The sequence below is a fragment of the Montipora foliosa genome, chromosome 10 (assembly GCF_036669935.1).
Source record: "Montipora foliosa isolate CH-2021 chromosome 10, ASM3666993v2, whole genome shotgun sequence".
Lineage (NCBI taxonomy): Eukaryota > Metazoa > Cnidaria > Anthozoa > Scleractinia > Acroporidae > Montipora > Montipora foliosa.
Window position 1 is genome coordinate 22,313,297 of NC_090878.1, and position 22,660 is coordinate 22,335,956.

A 22,660-nucleotide genomic window follows, 5' to 3' on the forward strand; every position below is an offset into this window, starting at 1 on the left:
TTGCGTTTTATTCTTAATGATCAACTATCTTCACAAGTTCATCAGCAATCTTAGTGAGAAGACTGCGCCACTACGCCAATTGCTTCGGAATGACATATACATTGGACTTGGGAGGAACCTCAGCAACAAGCTTTTGTAGCTCTGAAATCTGACATCTCTTAATGCACCAGTCCTTAAGAACTTCAAACCCTTAAAGCCTGTTACGCTGTCTGTCGATGCCTCTAAGAGCGGCCTTAGTGCTGTATACTTTCAGTATGGGAACCCTGTGGCCTATGCCTCGCACGCTCTCACAGAAGACGAATCTCGATACGCGCAGGTCGAGAGAGAGAACTGCTCGCTGCGACATTAACAAGCAAGGAATTTCATTTATGGTCGAGAAACCATCATTGAAACTCACCACAAGCCTATCACGGCAATTGTAAACAAGTCTCTTCACACTGCACCTGCCCGACTGCAACGTATGCTGTTACAGCTTTAGAGGTACAATTTGAAGTTCATTTACAGAAGAGGAACGGAGCTTCATATAGCGGATGCATTGTCAAAAGCCTACATTACTGAAGAACCTGGTGTAGAGGATGACGATCAGCTTGATGTGTTATCTTTGTCGTCGATCTCTCCCTTACGCATGGCGGAGCTCTAGAGTCATACTCTTGCAGATCCCATTTTGCCAAAAGTGGCTCATTTCCTTGCAAATGACTGGCCGTCAAAGCTCAAGAGTGTGACCCCAGATGTTAAAGTCTACTTCCCTATAAGAGATGAGCTGAATGTTGACAATGAAGTGATTCTGAAAGGCTTCAGAGTTGTGGTTCCAAATCCTTGCCCAAAGAATACATCCAGTTTCTCCACAAAGGGCATCCAGGGACAGATGCTACCAAGAGAAGAGCAAAGGACATGTTGTACTGGCCCTCCATGAAGCTGTAAATTGATTGTACGATAGCCTCGTGTCAGCATTGCAACAGTGCAAAACCACCCTAGCAGAAAGAGCCGCTTCTGGTCCACCCGGTTCCGGTGCTTTCGTGGTTCCTTGTCAGTGCTGATATATTTGATTGGTAATCAACCCAATACTTAATTCTGGTTGACTCATATTCCGGCTGGTTCGAGATGAATTCTCTCCACGATTTATCTACCAAAACTGTTATTCAGAAGATGAAGCGCCACTTTTCTGTTCATGGAATTCCATGCAGGTTGCTGACCGATAAAAGCCCACAATTTTTCAGTAGAGAATTTAGAAGCTTTGCCGAAGAATGGAATTTCCATCATGTCACCAGTAGCCCTCTCTTTCCACAGTCCAATGGCCTGGTTGAGAATGCAGTGAAGCATGCCATAAACCTGCTTGACAAATGCAAGAAGGATGGTTTAGATCCTCTGCTTGGCCTTCTTAATCTCAGGAATGTTCCACGACCACGAGATTAAGTTCTTGGTTCCCCTGTGCAGCGTTTGATGTCCTGCTGCACCAGGTACCTTCTTCCAGTTGCTAAGAAGCTCATTGCTCCCAGGGCCCTCAACACCAAACATGTTTTCTGGCGCCTCAAATCCAAGCGTATGCAGCAAAAGGCCTCTTACGATCGTGGCGCCAAACCTCTCCCACCACTCAATCCTCAGCAGGTTTTGAGACTTCACACCAGCAGAGGATAAAAGAAAGTTGTTATTGTGAAACAACCCACTGCAGACCCGCGGTCCTACATTGTGAATGTTGGAGAGAGAGAGAGAGAGAGAGAGAGAGAGAGAGAGAGAGAGTACCGCAGAAACCGCAGACATCTTCAGGCTGTTCCAGAACGTGCTCCTGCTCCTCCTTCTCCAACCAATCAGAATGTTCCCACTTTTCCTGCAGCAGCCAACCACAGCACTTCTCCTTTCTCCTTTGTTGAGTCTCCACCCGTGACACCTGCCGAGTATCCAGTCCCTCGGCATTCTCCTGTAAGGACCCCTGTCAGACCCGAGACTTCAATTAAATCTCCATCATAAACGTCTACGGCAAATGTTTCTGCTTCCAGTTGCCTCTCGCGTCCCAATGCTCAAAGACCACTTGTTTTCACTGGGTCTGGACGGATCTCAATACCAAATACCAGATATCAAGATTTTGTTACTTGATTGGAGAAACTCGTTTAAGTTCCGTGATTCTTGGACTGGATTAGATATTAACTATTGGGATTGATGAACTACGAATTATTTTTGGTGTAATAAGTTACAATCCTTTTTTTTTCAGCGTGTGCTTATCTATTAACTTCGTTCGGTTTCTTTAGTTTCATTACAGTCTGCATTGATTTGTTTTACAAAGGGGGATGTAGAATATGTGTGAACCTCATGTAGGAATGTTTGTCATGTATCCTGTATTGTTCTCTATTTGTATAAATTAGGTAGCCATGCGTGGTGACCAGTCCCTGTTCCACTTTGGATTTAATAAACTAATGTGTTCTCTCAAGTGTTCGGCACTTATACAATATCGGCTGAGGTGAGCGTTTAGCCCACTTTGTCAGCCACAAGATCAAACAACCTCTGAAAGCGCGCGACGTCAAGTAACCTAATGTCAACCAACAATCTATTGTTTATCAATTTAAACAATAAACGTGACATGTGTAAGGCAAGTTATGTTGGTTACACACGGTGGCATTTGCATCAACGCGTAGACGAGCACAAGAATGCGTCTTTCTCTATTGGAAAAGCATTTCCGTTTGAAACGTTCTTATGTGCCCAATGATTTTACCAAGAATTTTACCATTTTAAAAAAGTGCAAGAAGTTTGACTGTCTCATTTATGAAATATATATTTTTTATTAATGAACAGAGGCCAAGTCTCAATGTACAGTCAGACTCAATTTGTGCGAAGGTTTTTAAATCATTTTTAATTGTTATTCTTGCATGTTTTTTAACACTCCTTTTTTACATTTTCACACTTAACATACTGTGACTTCTTTGTTTTATATTCATACTTTTGCAAAAATTTTATTTTCACTTTTGGCTTGATAATGACCGAAGTTCGGTTGAAACGTCGCGCGTATTTACCGTTAGTTTTTACTTGAAATAGTAGGTGGCTCTTTAAAGATTTGGCCAAGTAGGTGTTGACATTTTCTGAGTAAAACTTGTTTCAGGTTTGACAGTGATGTCTGGTATTGTGTTACAAAAAGTTTGTGTTTTTGTTTTGGTATTTCCTTTAAGCACAGAGTCCCTCTTTGTCAATTTGACTTGTGATAGTAGTTTTTCTACCAAATTGGGTGGGTAACCTCTATCCCGCAAATGTATTTTAACATGTGTTTTTTGATCCTTGCATCTCGTTCCTTTGTATACTATTGTGTCTAGAAACACAGTTTCAGTGGCAGATATTTCTGCCGTGAGTTTAATCGTAGGGTGATGTAAATTTGCTTGTTCGATGGAAGTCGCTATGTCCGGTTTACTCATGTCCAACAGGGAAAAAACATAGTCAGTGTAGCGTTTCCAAACTATAGGTTTTGAGACGGCTTTCCTTAAAATTTGTTTCAATTTTAGCCATTCATGAATAATTGGCAAAAACAAACGCAAAAAAACTGCTGTCTTGGTTCTCATGGTTTGCCTTGTAGGCGGCAGCTTCTTGTTGAGTTGCGAGTGGCTCTAAATCTCCGTTATAGGGTACGAAACTAGCCTCACTTTCCTCGAAAGAACTTATAGAAAAAAACATTTCTTCTTACTCTATTTACTAAAACCCATGCAGAAAGACTTCGCTGGATGATGAGATGAAGTCAAGTAGGGAACACCGCTTGACAAAATTGTGGCCTCAAGTACTTGTCGTTCGAGTAATGGCGGACAAAATTTGTACACTTACGGGCAGGCAGCCTTTACAGATGTAAATCATCGTCAGGTTAGCTGTGGAAACCTTTTTTTGTCAACTTTGGGGTCTATTCTTTAACTAAGGGTGAAAAAATCGAGTAAAAAACCCCACTGATTTTCGTCGCAGAAGCACTTTAATTAAATCGTAAAGGCTGAAGAAAATTTAAAAAAACATTCTTTTGTTTAGGTGCTAATTAGCCTCACTAGCCTCATTTGCATGGACAAAATACAAAAGAAAGGTTCCTTGAGAGCGAGGCTAGTGAGTCTCATAAGCGCATAAACAAAAGAATACATTTTTTACCGCCATTTATGCATTCGGTCAATTAAAGGCTGTGTAAAAGTAATACAAACTACTCCTAAAGAAGAATTTTTCTTTTAATGGCCTGCACCACAGTAGTGTAAATCGCTCATATACGGCTGCAAAGCATTTGCATAAATTTTGCATATTGGAAATAGAGAGTTTGTATGGGAATGGCACCTTGTTAAAAATGATGGATTTAACGATGAAATGATATATGAAATGGATCATATATGAACTGCGGATATGAAATCAAGTGAAGCTATGATCTTCGCAGTAATGAACGCAATTCTTGCAATTGCGTAGAGAAGCTCAGTTGGTTAGAGCGTCGCACGCGCACCGGCATCGCGAGGTTACGGGTTCAAACCCCGTTGAAGTGCTGAATTTTTCAGGCTTCTTTACGCAATTGCAAAATTTGCGTTCATAACTGCGAAGATCATAGCTTTACTTAATGACGGATTTGATGCAAATGAGGCGGGAACCTCATTAGCATCCGCCATTTTGTTTTGGAGGGAGGCAGTCCAAGACGGAGCTTAGTAACCGTCTGCTTTTGTCACGGACGTGACCTGGGTCCTAGTAACTGACAAATTTGTGTATTTTTCGGGGGAAAGTATATCTCTCTGCTGATTTGGATTCGCATTATTCTGGAGAATTGTGCTTTAAAGTGTGCAACCTGGAATAAAGCAAGTGTTTCAAGGGCAATAGACATTGTTTTATGGGTACAAACGTAAAGAATGTGGCGACGGGAAAGTTAAAGTTTTGAAGGTGAGGAATTAATTTTTCTAATCAGTAATATGGAAAGAAACTAACGTCATTTATTAATGTTGTAAATTCTAACGTTTTCTTATGAGCAAAGTGTTTAATTTTCTAATTAAAGCAAGCTGTTGGCCCTCTTTAGTTAAACTACGTACAAATCTCCTTTGAAAGGTTCAGCATCTAATTTCTCCTAACAGTATCATGGATTGATTAAACGTACAGTGCTGCGTTATGAGAATAAATAAAAGCATTAGCTATGAAAAAATCTTTTGATAGCTTTCTTTCTTAGCTTAATTGCAAGTCAAGGATAATGTTTACTTCTTATTTTACTACTTTTTTTTTAGTCATTGTTATAATTTTCCCAATATTTGGAGTTTTAATGTGAAGAGACTTATTGACCTCTGATACAAAAATTAATTTCCCACCTTTTATTCATCAATACAAACTAAGTTAATTATTGTACAATGTAACTGAAAATGCTATGATAATAAATTATTAACTCTAGAATGCTTTGCATGAATTCTTTGTACAACCAACATTGTTTATTAGTATTATAAAATGTCTATATTTGTTTAACATTTCCTTTCCTTGTACAAACCATAGATAATACATAGTTCACTTCCTCTCTAAATTAGCTTAATTTGCCAATTGTGGGATAGTGTACTTTTCTTTATTTATATTGATGGAGCTGGTTAATAAAATAATAAAACTGACATTTTCTGACAAGAAGTTTGGCAAATCAATCATTATTACATAGTATTTACCATAAACAAGAAGTATTAAATTTTAATATTTAGTTTCAAGGTCTGGAATTCTTGTTAGGGTTTTTTCGTGCATGATTTATTTGCTTCTTTTAATAAAATGCCTATGAAGTGGAAATTTGTTTGAATTTGCTCTGTTCTAGGATTAAAAATGGTGTTTTTACAAGCACTAAAAGTTGCACACTTTTGTTCTTTTAAATTTAAAGTAAGAAGTAATACTTTTTAACGCATTGACTCCGAGGTGTGGGACTTAAAATATTTTACTGTCAGACTGTCAAACACCAGACGATCTTACTTGTCAATGGGGGTGGTCCAGGGCGGTTCAGGTGACAGTGGGTTCAGATTAAATTAAATTTGTTATTGTTATTTATATTCCTAATGTTCATACGTATTAGAATTAATTTAGGGCACCTGTAGACTCGATTAGTTTACTAACTATTTAGTTGTCCCAAACTCTATACACACAACAATAGTACCTCAAGTATATTTGTTCTTTCCTCTCCCTAAAACGTTTTCTCCTTTTGGAGCGACTTCAGAGTACCCAGCCACGATTGCGTGACATTAAATGCATGCTCCCGCAGTCCCGAAGTCCCAAAGCTAGGGTTAGGGTTCGGATGAAAATGAAATGGGGGTACAACTGTTGCTCCCGCAGTCCCACACTCGGGCAGTGGAAAAAGCAAGAATATGAAATGGGGATAAAACTACTGCTCCCGCACTCCCGCAGTGGAAAAAGGATGAATATGAAATTGGATATAAAACTACTGCTCCCGCAGTGGAAAAATTGTTGGCAGACTTTATGTGGAGATATATGCATAGAAATGAGGATTTGTTTGCTGTATTTTTGAATGATGTAAAAAATATATATATGTAACCTATTAGGGACTCAAAACAAAAGCGCAAGCTGATGAACGCATTCGTGCAGTAGACGAGTGGAAATCTTTGTGAACTGTTTTTGAAATTGTTTGTTGTAAATTAAAGACTGAAATTAAAGCATGAGTACTTCTTTTTTTTCCATATGCAAGTGGAAATCTTTGTGCACTGTTTTTGGGAGCAACTACAGAACACAGGGCCAATGTTTCCGGTTTATTATTTGGGCTGGCTCACCTGCTCGGCAGTCGCGTGAGCAACTACAGAATACAGGGCCACTTTTCAAGGTCTATCTCTCTCAAGTGGCTCGTCGGCTCGTCAGTTACGCTCAGTGATAAAAGAACGAGAAAGGGATATATAGCAGAGTGGCTCGGCGGCTCGCCGGCTCGGCAGTGGTTTTAGTGCCTTAAGAACGAGGTAGATATAAGTAAATGGGTGCTATATAATTCAGACGATCTCATAAAAAGTGTAGTTAACCAAACCGTAAATTGAAAGCTAAAACTGATTTTACATAGTGCTTCGACCTAATCACTAAAACAAGCGCTTAGGCTTAATCAGTAAACGAGCTAGTGCTATATTCCTCAGGCGATCTCATAAAAAGTGTAGTTAAGCTAACCGCAAATTGACAGCTAAACTTTTAAAAGAGTGCTTCGATCAAATCACTAAAACAAGCGCTTAGGCTTAATCAGTAAACAAGTGCTATATTCTTCAGACGATCTCATAAAAAGTGTAGTTAACCAAACCGCAAATTGAAAGCTAAAATGTTAATTAAAAGAGTGCTTTGATCAAATCACTAAAACAAGTGCTTAGGCTTAATCAGTAGACAAGTGATATATTCTTCAGACGATCTCATAAAAAGTGTAGTTAACCAAATCGCAAATTGAAAGCTAAAATGTAGTTATGCCTGTTTTTGAATTTGCATTTTGTAAATAAATGACTGAAATTTAAGTATGTGAGAAGTTTTTGATTTGCCGAAGACAACGGGACTGCGGAACTGCAGGAGCACACTTGTTAAGTACTTCTGTTTTGTTTCCTTATGCAAATATCTATTGACTGCGGGACTGCGGGAGCACGCATTTAATGTCATGCAATCGTGGCCGGGTATTCTGAAGTTTAGCCCCCCTTTTATTGTTTCATAGAAATTGATTCCTTTTTATTCTACAATATGTATTATATACACGATTTTGTTGTAACATTACTGTATAAATTATTATCCTACCTTTTACATTGTATGTACATGATTTATTCTGTGTGAGTTAAAATTAATAGAAATTGACTTGACTTGACTTGACTTGACTTTCTAAAAATACATGTAAATCCAAGGGACTGGGTCAACTTTTATTGAATAACAAAAGCTTCTTCAGGACATTATTTTGTGTGCAGATGTTTCCTTCACTCATTGTTTGCACCCAAAGCTACAGTACAATCTGTTGTTACATGATACTTCAGATATTTCCATTTTTCCTGGAAATTTTGCCCAATTTTCAGCACTCATTAAAACTCTAATAAAAATTTTTATCCTAGACAACTCAAACTTTAGTATTCCGAATTTAAATCATTTAACTTTCAAAAAGTGCAGCAACTTTTGCCTCACAGACATTTTAAATTTAACTTAAGTATTGTTAATTCTATTATGTTTACAAAATACAATGTGCATGCTAACGAGTATGTCCAGCATTTGGAAGACTTAACTTTACATTTTGGGCCAGATTATGCAGGCACTTTGTATTAGAAGAAGTTTTCCGTAATTTTAGTTGTTGTTTTTCTTTATTCTATTGTCCACCCACTCTTGGTTTCAAAGATGGCTGTTTGTACTGATGATAATTTTATCTTTGACTTGTGTCTTGATATTGAAGTTGGTTGTACAATGTACTTTAATTCTGGCCCTGCTGTTCTGGAGAATGGGCAGTGTAAGATTATTGCGACCTTTTCCAAAGTTCACAAAAGCTGACGTAAGGGCTGCGACTGATGCTTGTCCTCTTGATTTTGAAATGATGTTTCTGTAAATTTCCAAATATTTCTTATAGCATGCCCGAAAATTCTTATCAGTTCGATGTTATTGCTTACTTGTCAGTGAAGTCTTAGTAATAATTATTTTCTCTAATTCAAACTCTTCATCAACCTTGGAGTCCTTTTCAGGTGAGTGGATGCTACATTGTGCCTCGTTTGGCGTTTTACACAAAGAGAATTGAGAATCTATAGGGGCACACTGGTCACCACTGGCCATTTCCATTTTAGCAGGAAGCTTTTGACAGAGATAAAGAAATGTTTAGAATTGAAGTTCTTTGTGATTTTCAATGGCAAGTTTGCAAGACTGAATCTTTCTTCTGGTCTCTGAGGAATAACGTTGATACCGGCAATACCATAATGATTATTTTATTTAATGCCACTGCAGCTTGATGAGCACAGGGATTGCCATTGCTTCCCACAGGCGAGGGCAGCTACATATTCCACTTCTCAATCTACCTCATAGCTTACTTCTTAAGCAGTTCTGCTTCAAACAAAGTTGGTTACTTGTAGTGGTCTTCCCTTCATACAGCGATCAACTTGGTGAAGCTCTTCATTTCCTCGACTTTACAACAAGGATTTGGATGATAGTGACATTGAAAGTGAAGAGGAGAATTTACAACGGTCAGAAGTAGTTTGTTTGATAATGTGAAGCTGGACTGTAGAAGCTGTTGCACCAAAACACTAGCTAAGGGAGCCAGATAAAGATTTTCCAAATGCAAGGGCAAACAATTTTCTTTGAAAATACATTTGAAGGTCTTCTGTGATTAACTTGAAGAGTTCAATGAAATTGTAGCCCTCTTTCGTGAATGTAAAACCACACTCTTAAATATGTTGATTATGGATTCAGTGCATGTGTACATGTAATTGTCAGAGTTATTTCCTCTGGTGATTTAGATTTTTGTAATGGCAAAGAGCCCACTCTTGCTGCCCTTTTAAAGATCTTTTTTCATACTCTTGGTAACAATTGGGATATTTTGCAGTAACCATATCAGTTGCATTGTAATATAGATTCTGCTGCTGCTTGGAGGAGTTCTTACAAGTTCTTGAAAATGTCCCATCAGTTGTTGATGATCATTTCTATTTATGTTGTTGCTGGAGTTAAATATAGCCAACGCCAGATAGTTTGCAGGAAGTGGAAAGTACAAAGAGCAGTATTATTACTTATTTCCAGATCCCCTCTTTGTCCAGATTCATCATCAGTAATAAAAATATCTGGACCTGTTTTTGGTCCTCTGCCACCAAAGATATGTGGAGGTAACATATTTTGTACTTTTTCAAGGCATTGCCTTATGACATGCTGTGCTTGCCTAGTTGTAATCCACACACCTACATTTGTAGTGGCAGAGCACCAGCAGGGTGATGTGTGCACGTGAAATACACAGGGTTATTGTGTGGGCTTTGCTCACACTAAGTTGTTATCCACAGTATTTGTCAGTATATGAGTCTGATGTGATCCTCAAGACTTTGCGGAGGCTTGGGTGGTAGTGCATGGATAGTAGTGGTGGCCATTTTGTTGCCTTTCTGTTTGCTGTGATTTGTGTCCATGTTGTGCTGCTTTTGAGAAAATGTTGCTTTGTTTCCCCAGCTTTGAGACACCAACTACAGGAAAGTGGTCTTTCATTTTTGGCGGGTACTGAATGTGGACATTTTAAATTTGTTTGGATTTATCGAAAATCTGGCTCTGTACTTTCCTAAAACGTAAATGATTGCAATCTCATTTCTATCATTATCTTTGGCAGCTGTTGATAGAGGGGAGTTTTTTTTGCTCATACAAGCAAACATTTATCGTCCTGAAGATTCAGTGCCGATTACACCACCTAATTGGCGTCGTTTTAGTTTTCTCGCAAGCCAACATTTGTACGCTCTAATTGTGCGCGTTCAACAACAAAATCTCAAAGTGTCTGATAAATGTTACAGACTAAATAATTATATTGTTTTTTGTGCGTGCACTGAACTTGGTCTGTTGAGAGAATTTTTATTAATTTGGACTAAGTGTTATTCTGCTGGCTTTTCTCTGTCATATTCAAGATTCATTCCCTGTCATATTCAACATCAACAAGTTGTTCAGGCGCAGTGTTCATTGGATGAGCCTGCCTTTGTAACTGTTTTTTGCCTTGTGTTTTTTTTTTAGCAGCCTCTTGTTTTTTTTTTTGTCAGCTTTTTTCGTTTGCATTGGCATAATTATATACCATCTTGAAAATGAAACCCACTTTCCAGTTCTTGAGCGACCACCACTTTCCATGTTGTATTTTATGTTAGATGATGTTTGGACATCCAGTTGTCTTCATCATCCTTACAAGTCATAAAAGAGTCACATTCTTGATACAGAACTGCACTCTTAAGGTACCTTCTAATACTGAAAGATCTTCAAATTCAATTCATTTACACTGTTCTCATATTCTGTTGGCAAGATGGTAGCAGCCTTTGTGGGTAGATATCTAGGTGTTGGGTTTTTTTCTTTTGGGTGGCACAGTACAAGAGTAACAACGATCTTCATTTATGCTAGTTGACTAGGAGTTAAAAAGAGTTGATGGATTGTTCTTTTCACTGGTAATATTTCCCTTATTACTGGTAATACTGTGCACTGGCGTAGAATTTCAACTTGCATTGGAAGCGTGAGCGTCTGAAGAGGTATTGTTTGGAGCTTTTCCTGACACAGAAGTTGTGTTGTCAATAATTAAGCTACGATTGTTTGTGAAGATTTAAGTTTCAGATTTCCCTGCCCCATTAGTTGTGTAATGCCTTGTCAATTTTGGTTGCCCAGCATAGTTTTTCTTGAAGATTTATCTGAAAGAATTTTTGGGTTGTAAGTTGTAGCTTGGTTTGGGTTGTCAGGGGGTTAGGGTTATAAAATCAGTCGATTCTTGGTTGTCCATAATGTCCAACAGGGTTTCATTTGAAGCATTTTCTGACCCACTTTCTGTCTTGCAAGTTGAAGGTTGCTTGTCCAACAGGATAATGTTTGGGTCTTTCCCTGACACAGTTGTTGTGTAGTCAGTTGAAGCATGCTCCTCAGTAAGGAAAAAGACAAAAGGAGGCTCTGCTCGCAGGCTGCTTGATTGTCTAACAAGTTGCCATTTAGGTCTTTCCCAAAACCAAGTGTTTTCATGGCAGTGGCAGCTTTGTTTGATGTTGATTTGCCAGTCTGAGAGCACTAGTGTTTCCTCTTGCATGCACGTTTTCCATTTGGCTTTGTACTTAGAGGTATTTTATTTTTATGCTTTTCAGAATTTTTCACATGCACAGAGACAATGAATTCCATACAATGTCGAGTATAAGAGAGTAACGAAAAGTAACCTTTTGATGTTGAGGCCCATGTGCTCTGCCTATGTGGCTACAAACACCCCACATTCATCACTGTTGAGCTGCTGTGCAATGTGAGATGAAGGAATTACAAAAATTAAAACTTGCAGTTCTTCAAGGTCCAGGTATTGATCCCATTGATGGAGGCACAACATGTTAGGAAGTTATTGACTCTAGAAAATGCCATTTTTGCACCAGCGTCATCATACAGAGAATGCAGATAGACTGAAAAGTTCTCTTCCAGGTTCACAACAACTACGCACCAGTGCCTGCCATGGTTGAATGGTGCAAGAGCGACCTCTGGATGTTGAATATTTGGATAGAGTTGATGAAACTTGTACTTCAGATATTTTTCTCTGGAGGGTGTTGCCATTCTTAAAAACTTGTCTGAGTTGAGAGTAGGTACTTTGTTACCGGCTGCAGTGGCCTTCTCCGCATTGATAAGAAGGATGTTAGACAGCCAGAAACCTTCCTCTTCTTGCCTGGGCAAAATTCTATAATGGTCGCCACCTTCCCAGCCACATGTTCTGGAGTGTTGTGGAATGGTATGTTCCATGGTTTCAATCAGTTTGGCTTGCTCTTGCTCTGATTCACATATTAGTGTATACTGAAGACCTGGGTAATCTTTTGATGTTCCTTTTTTTTTTCTTCTGCAATTTTATTCACAGGACGAACACTTACACTACTTACAGTACTAACATTACACTACTTATACTTACACTTGTCTATTTATACCTGCACAAGTCACAATACATTTAAGAGCAAAATACAAAACATAACAATATGTTCCTAATAACACTGCACTATCACTAACAATCCATTTTACAATTACAGTATTGCTTATTTACATTACTTTTTTAATGGACAAGCTGAAAGTATCTATTGTAAATTGAAAGTTTGCCCATTTTTCCCTCAAATATTCCATCTTTTTATCGATGTCTCCATCTTTTGCTGTTCTACACAGGTCTGGATTTCTTATAGCACACCATGGCTCCTTCGTGGGGGGCGCTTCCATGTTGGACTTGGATTGTTTCGTGGCTTTGTAATCTGACAGGCTGCTGCTCAGTGTCACTCCCTATTGAGAAAGAACTTATTCCTTTTCAAGAGACTTCCACCGTCGGGTCATCAGAAAAATCTCTTTTATACACTGTAGAACACCAGATAGGCTTTTTCATTGATAGCTTCAATTGTACTACACCTTTTGATGTGAGTGTCATCTGTAAAGTACATGTAGCAAGATCAATTTCTCTTCATGTAACACACATAGTGGCCAGAGAAAAGCTTGTTGCCAGTGTGCACCACCACAGCAACAAGCTTGTAGGACACTCGTGAGATTTCAGTTGACTGGCACTTGTCAGGGGTTTTTATCTCACAGAGCTGCACCATGTCATCATATTTCACCATGTTCTGGTCCGAAGCTTCTTATCATTGGAACTGGATCGCATTTATTGTGCAATGATTATCTTCCACTGAATTTATTAATTATTTAGATTAATCTGTAGGCCAAAGTCTTTTTGTTCTTTAAATTACTCATTCAGCACCTGTCATAAACAGTTTAGATTGCATTTACAAGACTAGACTTGTAGTACATGCTGTCTTTCCCTGCCTTGCATTGAGAGTATGTAATGTGTTAGTCAGTTAGCACTGCAGTCGTTAAGTCCCCAGTACCGATGCTGATCATGTATGCTGTATGCGGTCATCACACAGAACATACCTTTACAATGAAGAGGAAGAAGGGTTTCCATTGTAGAGAATGCAACTCACGTTGTTGCATGTCAAGCGTAGTTCAAGTTTCACTTCTCAGATTGAAAAAAAAAAAACAATTTTAGAAATGACAGATCACTATGCTGGGGTATGAAACCACTGTTTTGGCATTCACTGGTTTTGTAACCCAGCTCACGGCAAAATTCTTCAACAAAACTCAGCAGCATGCTGCTGCTTTCTTTTCTGAAAATCTGAGTTGATGCTTGGAAGGATGAACTAACCCAGGAGCAGTCTTGGAGGCACGGATTTGGTACTGCACACTATGAAGGGCTTTCCTGTGGAACATTATTTATTTTTGTAAGGTACTTATCAGGCAATATAATTTGCCTTGTCATAATTACATGTATGTCATTTGATTGGATGTTGGAAGCATTTTTGACGATAAAAAAAGGCCACCAAAAATTAAGTATGTCTAAATGCTCCGAAAAAGACAGGTAAAACATGTCCACCAAAGTAGGCATTAATATCGCAAAGTTAACCAACTGAAGTTGGCTTTTATTGGTAAGGGGACTGGTCTCACGGAGGTGTTTTTTGTTTTTTTGCAAAAAACACTTATATTCTTGGACAATCAACTTGCACTTGTTCTTGGACAATCAACAAACTGTTGTGAACCCAAACCTACATGTATGCATTCAGTAATTTTAAGTCATGGAATCCATTATCATAATACAAGTAGGTAGTTTTTTTGCACATATACATGGAAGGTTAGCTAAGTCAATCTTTATGTATTTATTTATTTATTTATTTGCACATTCGTCATGTACACTGTACATGTATATAATGATAAAGAGATGACATAATAGAGCGTTTTCACAGGGCGTCACAGCGACCATGTAAAGAAATGACAGCCATGCTAGTGTACCAAGCTAATCCTCTGGGGATTGAACTCTGTTTTCATTCAAATACCTTCTTTTGTTTCAGTAATCCACTCTTTATAAAATTATATACATCTTTAAAAAAATTGAAAAAACACAAACTGGTAATAAGTACTACAAAAAACAAGGTGAACAGGGGCCAAAACAATCAATTCAGTTCAATTCTTTGCTTATTTTTACATTGCACACTGTAAGCACTGTGTAAATGGGTTTTCATTACAAGTTAATGACCTCGATGCGTCTAACTTCTTTGCTTCCTTGAAACAAAGTAGGGGATTTTAGGTAAAATTTTATGCCCAAAAATGGAAGTAAGCTCAATTGAGCAGCGGTTCAAAAAATTAAATGGTATTCTCTCCCTGCTTTGTGATGAAGAGACAGGTCAGCTCCATTAATTCCAAGCAAGGAAATTGTTACGAGTTCGAATGTTTTGAGGAAAGTTAGTTTACAGACTAAACTGAACGCAGGGTTGTCGGAACAACAACAAGATTTATTCCAAAGTGAACGTAGTTTCCACGAAGTAAACTCTAAACAGCGCGTAACTTGATAAACTTACACGGCCTCCGCCAACTTGAATAAACATTTGCTTCTGTCACACTTGACTAAACACGGCTAACGCCAACTCTCTTCGCTTGTGAAAAACTAGTTAGAAAAACACTCCGCTTGGACTCGTCTACTTATATACTCTGACAATAAAGTTCTAGAACGTTCTAAAATAGTAATCAATCTAATTATAGAAAGATTACAAAACACACTGATTTAGAAACTCTTACGCACGAACCTAAAAATAAACAAACTACGAACTCTCGCGAAGCGTCTAGAAAGTCACGCTAGACACGCACTGGTATTTTTCGTAACAGAAATTTAAAACCTTAAAAGTGACCAGCTTGAAACCAGAATTAAATGCATCAAGGTTATCACCTTCTTGTTTCCATGATAATCAATAATGTGTTACTTTGGAAAAGTTATTATAACTGCACTCTGATTGTCTAAGCCGAGACATTTGTGATCTTGAAGCATGATTGTGGAAACCCTTTACTTTCAAGGATTGAGGACTCAAATATTGTGGGATTACAAAGAGTAAAACCTGTAAATTCCACTGTGTAAAAGCATTCATCTTCACATTAATGAATCTATCTAAAGAGCAAGTTAAGACTATTCACCATCAAAACTGCAGGACTGAATGCATATGTCTGTGGCTTTAACTTTATACAGTCGATAACCTTTCCTAAACAGGCACTACCACTATCACTGTAGTTTGTAGTAGCTTATGTGACAGACTGAGGAGATTATTAGACAATAATTATAATGACAAAGTCATCTCCCATACGGATCACACTTGAATATGGCTACAATATCATGATTATACAAGTGTGTGAAAAATATTCTTATTCACTATTTGCACAATCCCATACGTAATGCAATACGTTTTGAGAGGTCACGGTTCTTTACATTAAAAACAATATTAGTTTTTTACTCTTGGGACTGTATCATGCTTCAGTGTTTAAAAGAAAATAACCCATCCAAAACGTATTTCATTATGGGATTGTGCAAGTAGTAAATTACTGGTTGTTTACCATTTACAAAAAAAAACTTGGAAATTTCGGTTGGAATGTAAATGGCCGTTTTTATGCTAGAGACGTTAAAGTCGTCTGAGACGTTACAGTCGTCTCAAGACGACTTTTAACGTCTAGTATAAAAACGGTAAATAAGACAGACGCATTTAACGTCTGACCGCTTTAACGTCTTCTGTTAAGTGCGTCGTTTAGACGCATTTAACAGACGACTTTAACGTCTCAGGCGTTAAATGCGTCTAGTATAAAAACGGGACGCCCTTAGTGAGACGCATTTAGCCCTTACTCGTCCACAGACGACTGGCACGAGTTAGCGTTTAATCCTGAAATCGAGGCTTAGCGCTTAAACAATATGGCGGCCAAGAAGAATTTGAAGGAGTCGCGAGGAACGAGGAACTCCTTTCTTCATCGGCGCTTCGTCCTTTCCTTGGTCTCTTCATAGCTACGGCACTCCAGCCAAGTGCCTGAGCCACCTAAAATTTTCGAAAAATTAAGACGGCTCTGAACCCCATGTACAGAATTTTTTTAAACTTTGCCAAAAGTTACATTTTATCCTGCTAATCAAAATTCTGTTATAAGAAAAAAATTCACCGTGCCGTTTTTTAAATATAAACGCTTAAAGCTCAAATTAAGGGCGTTATTAGCAGGTCATAGTATTGCTATGGTAACCTATTGTGTCACAAAAATAATTCCAACGTGTTCGCTAGTGATTGGGCAGTATTTTGATACCATAATTGTAGCATCAATTGATAAAGAGTAGTAATTATAACCCATCAAAAATCTACGTCTTGGAAAGTGCTGGAAACTGCTTTGAGCCACCTTAAGCACGTGCGTTTTTGAGACGGGGACGGCAACTGGAAAAGAACTTTTAGTGCGCTAGGACAGTGGTGTCTCCCAGATTTTTATACTAATCATCTCTAATGGAGAAAAGATACTTGGCAATGTAAATGTGGTTGTGTGAAGACAAGTTAAAAAGGAAAACAGCTCATTTCCGGCTACTGTCCGCGTCTTAAAAACGCGCGTGCTAAGTTCGCTCGTTACTAAGCTCCGTCCAAAAAGTGGCCCCAAAAAATGTTTTCGCTGATGACACCACGCGTACAGGGACCTACTCACATTTGCTCAAAGCAAAAGTGCCTAACCAATCCCACTCGAAATGTACTTGCGGGACTGTTTACAAAGTCAAAACATCCAAGCTGGAAAATACAAAAGATTATGATAGTTCCAGAGCATTTATTGCAAAACCTTAAGAAAGAAAATTGCTTAACATAACCTCCGCAACTCAAGACCTTCACGCCCTTTTTACATATATCGTTTCAAAACAACTTTTTTTTGGATTAAGGTTCTTACTGCTACAATGCGGCGTTTGCTTTTTAGGAGAACTATTTCTCAGAAATACAACAAACAAATTCTTATCTGCTGCCTTTCCCTTCGAATCTCGAGTACTATGCCATTATTACATACCTGCCAACTCTCCCGCTTTCCCGGGAGTCTCCTAGTTGGTCATCAAAACTACCAGTCTCCTACCCTGCGAGCATGGTGTCTTTCGATCTTCATTGATAAGTCGGGAAGAGGAAAGAAGACTCTGCTCACGGCCTGCACGTTTCATATCGAGCATGCGTTAACAGTGAATATTGTATTCGATGTCAGTCGCACGTGACCAGTGGCCACAAAACGAAAAAACTAACGGTCGGGGTATTTTCGAAACAAACAAGACAAACGTTCGCAATTCGACAGTATATTTTTGTGAATAAAGCGTTTAAAAGGTATGTTGTTTGCTCACTACGTCAATGTTGTGAACCGTTTTCAAATACGATAGGAAACCAACTAAATACTCCCGTTTCACAATAAAATGGTCTCAAGCGATTCTCAAAATCCAGATTAAGAAAACCTTGAACTACGTTCAAAATCATAATACTCCCGTCTCATTTGAAAACAATATAGAGTTATATAGAATGGTCCTTAGTGATTCGGAATTCTAGTTTAAAACCATTGTTGCTAACTTTTTTTCAAGCGTTTTCAAATAAAAGTTCGTTAGCGTATGCTATATTAAATTGATAAAAGAATCGGGCGTTAAGGAAATAAAATCGTAAACTCGTGTAAAGAAAGGCCACGATTATCGAACTGGATTTAAAACAATAGCGCTGCTATAACATTATAGTTGAAGGGCGACCAGGCTCAACATTTTGTTCGAAAGTGTATACATTTTCGCATGCGCCAAATCCCCTTTTTCCTTCATTTAGGTGTTTTCAAAAGGGGTCATTTCATTACATGTTCGCTTCATTAAATTTCTTCCTCATTAGAACTCTTTCGTATGGTATAAGCGAACGTGACTTACCCCTTATTGGTTCGTATAAATGCATGGAGATGGTTATGAAACTCGACAAGTTCAAAGGGTGCATTTTTTTTGGGAAAATCCAAAACGGATTTGTGATCTCCGATCAATGGATTCTTCAGCGTCAAAAAAACGCAAAATTCGAAAAAGGATTATTTTCCATGACAACGCAAACCAAGAAACCCAGAGTTGCGTGCAATTAAAAAAAAAAAAAAGTCGTGTTTAACTGGTTTGTTTTGGAGAAATTCTTCAAAGAAAATGTCACCAGAAAAAAAATACCTTGAGCGATTGATGAAAGGAGTGGAGAAAAGCATGCGTTCTAAGGTACAAATCGATTACAGAGGGTATTTTTTAGATGTGAGAAAGGTGCTAACAATGTTATTGATGTCAAAAACACTTCTAGTGTAATTTCTGGTGTGAATTTGCAGGAAACCTAACTATTTCGATCTATTCGTGTCTTTGATCGCACGGTAAAATGGTGCGAAAAAAACATTTGGGCTAAACAGTCATGTACAGTAGCTGTTGTGTATCATTTTTCATAGAAAACCGCTTGTCAAAAGTACTTTTTTCAAATCCTTTCCCAAAAAAAACGCTGAAGTGGTGAATCTCAAAAATCCGGATTTAGATTTGATCCGAAGTATCCTCCTCGAGTATGGATTTTGGATTTCCCCCAAAAAACGCAAAATCCGTTTTTGTTTTCAAGAATCCTTTTTTTGGGTTTTCCCAAAAAAACGCACCCTTAGTTTCATATTTTTGTCCGTATTTTTAGCCTTGACCCTACACAAAACACACCTTTTTTCGAGAAGATAATCAATCATATCCTTCAATTAAATTATGCAGGGTCACGGTCAATTCAACATCAATTGCGACAACATTGTTTTCGCTTTTCAAGGTTTTAAGGTGTCTTAACAAGTCCCTTGATTAACTGTGATCTAAACGCGGCCCTGCTTCCTATTGGTCTTTCTAAACGTGGTCCTAGATCATCCGATTGTTGGCAGCAGTCCAAGACCACCTAGAATAAATGTGTAGCAAGTTTCTCTCCGGGAACCGGGGTAGGTCACTCGGACCCCCACACGTTCCCACTTGTAAAATTAGGGTTTGTCAATAAACTTTCATTTTGCGTGATGTTGTCATGATTTCCGTTTTGCGTGACATTTGCAGCGGACTTCCGGTGTTACGCCCATTTATGGACTTTTGCTGCTCATTAGTATGGACCGCTTCCTACCAAAACAAAATGGCGGATGTTAATGAGGTTCCAGCCTCATTTGCATCAAATCCGCCATTTTTAATAAGGTTCCATTCCCATGGAAACTCTATAATTTCCAATATGCAAATTTTATGCAATAAATATGCAGCCGTATGTAAGCGAGGAATACTACTTACCACAAACATAAGATCAAATAAGGCATGGACATGAACACTGAATGCTGAAATTTCCACTACCACTGCAATCACTCGGCCTTGCTACAACAGATCACAGCTGTTCATGCTATACTCTTCTTACTATTAGGGCGTACGTTACGGCCAGCCACGAAAGACTCTTCTGTGAAAAATGTCCCTATCTTGATCAGCACGCATTTGATCCTATTTTCGCAGTGGAATTTTGTGATTTGGCGGCTCCCAATCTCAGTAACCCATAGTCCTCAAGCTTTTTGGTCAGCGGGTGAGCCCCCGGAGAGACTCTGGGATGATAGACTTAAACATTTTTTTTATTGGACGCTTGCATAACAATGACTGTCCGACAGGAAGTCGGTAGTAATACAACGAAGTAATATAACGAAGTACCACACCGGAAACCCCAGAATTTGGAGGGAGATTCGAAAGTTAAAACTAGTTTCAGTGCTGTTTGTTTTTTCTACCGTCGTTGTTTTCCCCTAACTTAAAGCACCTCGAGAAATATATAAATTACAAAAATAATTAAACGTCGTGGTTTGAAATGTCTACAGCTACTGTTACACGTTGGAACTTTTACCTGAAACTTGTGTGCTATGGCGTTGCGAGACAAATTTCAGGAGGCCCTGCACCGTGTAATAGCATAGTCGGTTTCGTGAAACTTTTTTTCAATTTCCGTTGCGAGACAAGTTTTACGAAAAGTAGAACCGCTTTCTACTTCTGCGACGGTCGCAGCAATGGCAGTGGTGATAAAAACAGGAGTTTCACCGTGTAACACCACTTCGTGAAACTGGTCTCGCTCAGTCAGTAAGACAATCAGAAACCGGCTAAGGCCATGTAAACAACATTTAAAGACCAGTTTCAACGTTCCCGAACGAGTTTCGACCTTTTGTTACACGGTGCAAAGTCTGCTGAAACTTTTTTTGCTGCACCGTTGCACATAAGTTACAGCTTAAAGTTTCAACGTGTAACAGTGTCTTTAAGCAGCGGCTTAACTCTTTCGACTAACAAACAGCACCTTTTGAAAAGATTTCAACCTCACAGAGCTGTAGGAACTGTTTTCTGCTTGTGAGTATGCCAACATATCTGCCACTCCTTGGCGGATTCATGTGACACACAAGTGATGCTTCCTGTTCAAATGAACCATTCCATCGCGCACAAACTGGATTATTTGTTACATTGACGCTGTCGCCTGCAATTCAAGTGAAAAAGCCCTTTATTTTCGTTTTTCTGGGATAATTTGTTGAACTAGCTATAGCAAGCTGACGTTTTGAAAACTAGCCCTTTGTCCAAATGAGTATAGGCTAAACTTAAAGTGCCACTGTGACCAAAAAATCAATTTTTATCTTTCTTTAGGTTTCATACTTTTCCCAGTGAGGTCAAGAAACTAAGTTTGCTGGACACGCAAGAAAACATGAGACCACGCTATCCCATTTTCACCAACTGCACAATCCAGTGCAAATGCTGTTTGAAACGCCCAGACTTTAAAAAGAACAATTTTTTTAAAGGAAATTGTCACTTCTTTTATAAATTAAAGACATATTCTTTTTCACTTCGTTTTTATCGATAGTCAGTTCTTTTGAAAGGAGATCAAACGTTCTGGGCATTTTTCACACCAATTTCAGTGTACTTGTTTTTCAAGGTGGCGTGTTTTAAATTAGCTAATAAAATGTTTACTTGCTTTTGTTTCCCATGATGAGAATTATGAATTAAATCACTTAAGCGACTTTTCGTGTTGATATGTTGGGAAGTTCGAAGCGCACACAAGATGCTAGAGTTGCTCTCGACTATCGCTTCGAGCAACTCTTACGCCTCTATCGTGCTCTCATAACTTCCACAACTCCATATACGCACACTAACCACGAACCAATTCTTAATTGGAGCACTCAAAAACTTTTGAAATCTGTAAATCTTTACAATAAATAACAAAACATATAACTTATGATTCTCTCGGAATCAAGCTTGAAAAGTCTCTTGTTCTTAAACTTATGGCTCAGTTTACTATTTTTCAACAGCAGATTTCTGCAAGTGTTTTTCTCACCCAATGTTATATCGTAGACTTGATTCCTTGTAACATTTGACCCGTCAGACGAGGGCGAATTTCCAGTGACGATGCGCACTTCAAATACCTGGACAGGACTGCTCAAATCCACTCGCCACCAGCTTGGATCATCTTCTAAAGTACGTGAGCAGTGTCCATTCTTAAATTCCTGGTCAGGATTCCCATCAACTGCTTTGTCAGATGTGCCATTAGAGTAATCGTCACTGTATATGGAGGATTGGGTGGTGCTCTTCCCCGCCACAATGTTCTCTACGATAGGAATTCGAAAAGAATCATGCTATCACCACATCATACTCATCATCCTTATCGTTATCGTTATAGTGTTCATCATCAATACCATGAGGACACGTAAATAATTAAAAGTAAGGAAGGTTAACCAGAGTCCATCTCGGCTACTTAAAGATGGAGCCCATGTTCTTGCTACCCCACACTCCATAATCTTTAATTTGACTATTCAACAAACTGTGATCCTTGCAGCATGGTAAAAAAGTGAATGTGACCCCTTTTCACAAGTCACGAGCAAAAGACGATCCCAAAAATTACCGCCCCGTATCTGGACTAACTGTGCCAAGCAACTCGCAGGTGACCTTGACGAACACAAATTTGTCTGCAAGTCACTGTTCTGGTTTAGAGGAAAGCACTCAACCACGAACTATGCGTGCAAAAAGGTGGTAAGTAGTGTTAGTATTATTGGCCGCATTAGAGGTTTCATCGAAAAAGAGAGATATACACCTGTTTACAACAAAACAGCTCATACATTATTATCACATGGAGTGGTCTGTTACAACAAGACCAGGATGGACCACAGCACCTACAACATGGATCTGCCTTGATAATTACGTGCTGCTTGCGCGTTCTCGGAAGCAACG

At 38.6% G+C, this 22,660-nt stretch overlaps 1 protein-coding gene and 1 long non-coding RNA gene across 4 annotated transcripts in view; one reads left to right on the forward strand and one right to left on the reverse strand.

The window, feature by feature from the left end:
- LOC137973808 (uncharacterized) overlaps window positions 1-22,660 on the reverse strand; it is a 177,602-nt gene that overhangs the window by 74,228 nt on the left and 80,714 nt on the right. For all 3 annotated transcript variants that reach the window (XM_068820695.1, XM_068820694.1, XM_068820696.1), the window contains exons 4-5: window positions 21,771-22,040; window positions 20,748-20,921 (exon numbers count right to left, since the gene is read on the reverse strand). In XM_068820695.1, coding sequence (XP_068676796.1) covers window positions 20,748-20,921; window positions 21,771-22,040 — 444 coding nt within the window. The remainder of the gene's footprint in view (window positions 1-20,747; window positions 20,922-21,770; window positions 22,041-22,660) is intronic.
- LOC137973827 (uncharacterized) lies at window positions 4,681-14,258 on the forward strand. Its single transcript, XR_011117327.1, has 2 exons — window positions 4,681-4,863; window positions 12,760-14,258. It is a non-coding gene; the product is annotated as an uncharacterized lncRNA (long non-coding RNA).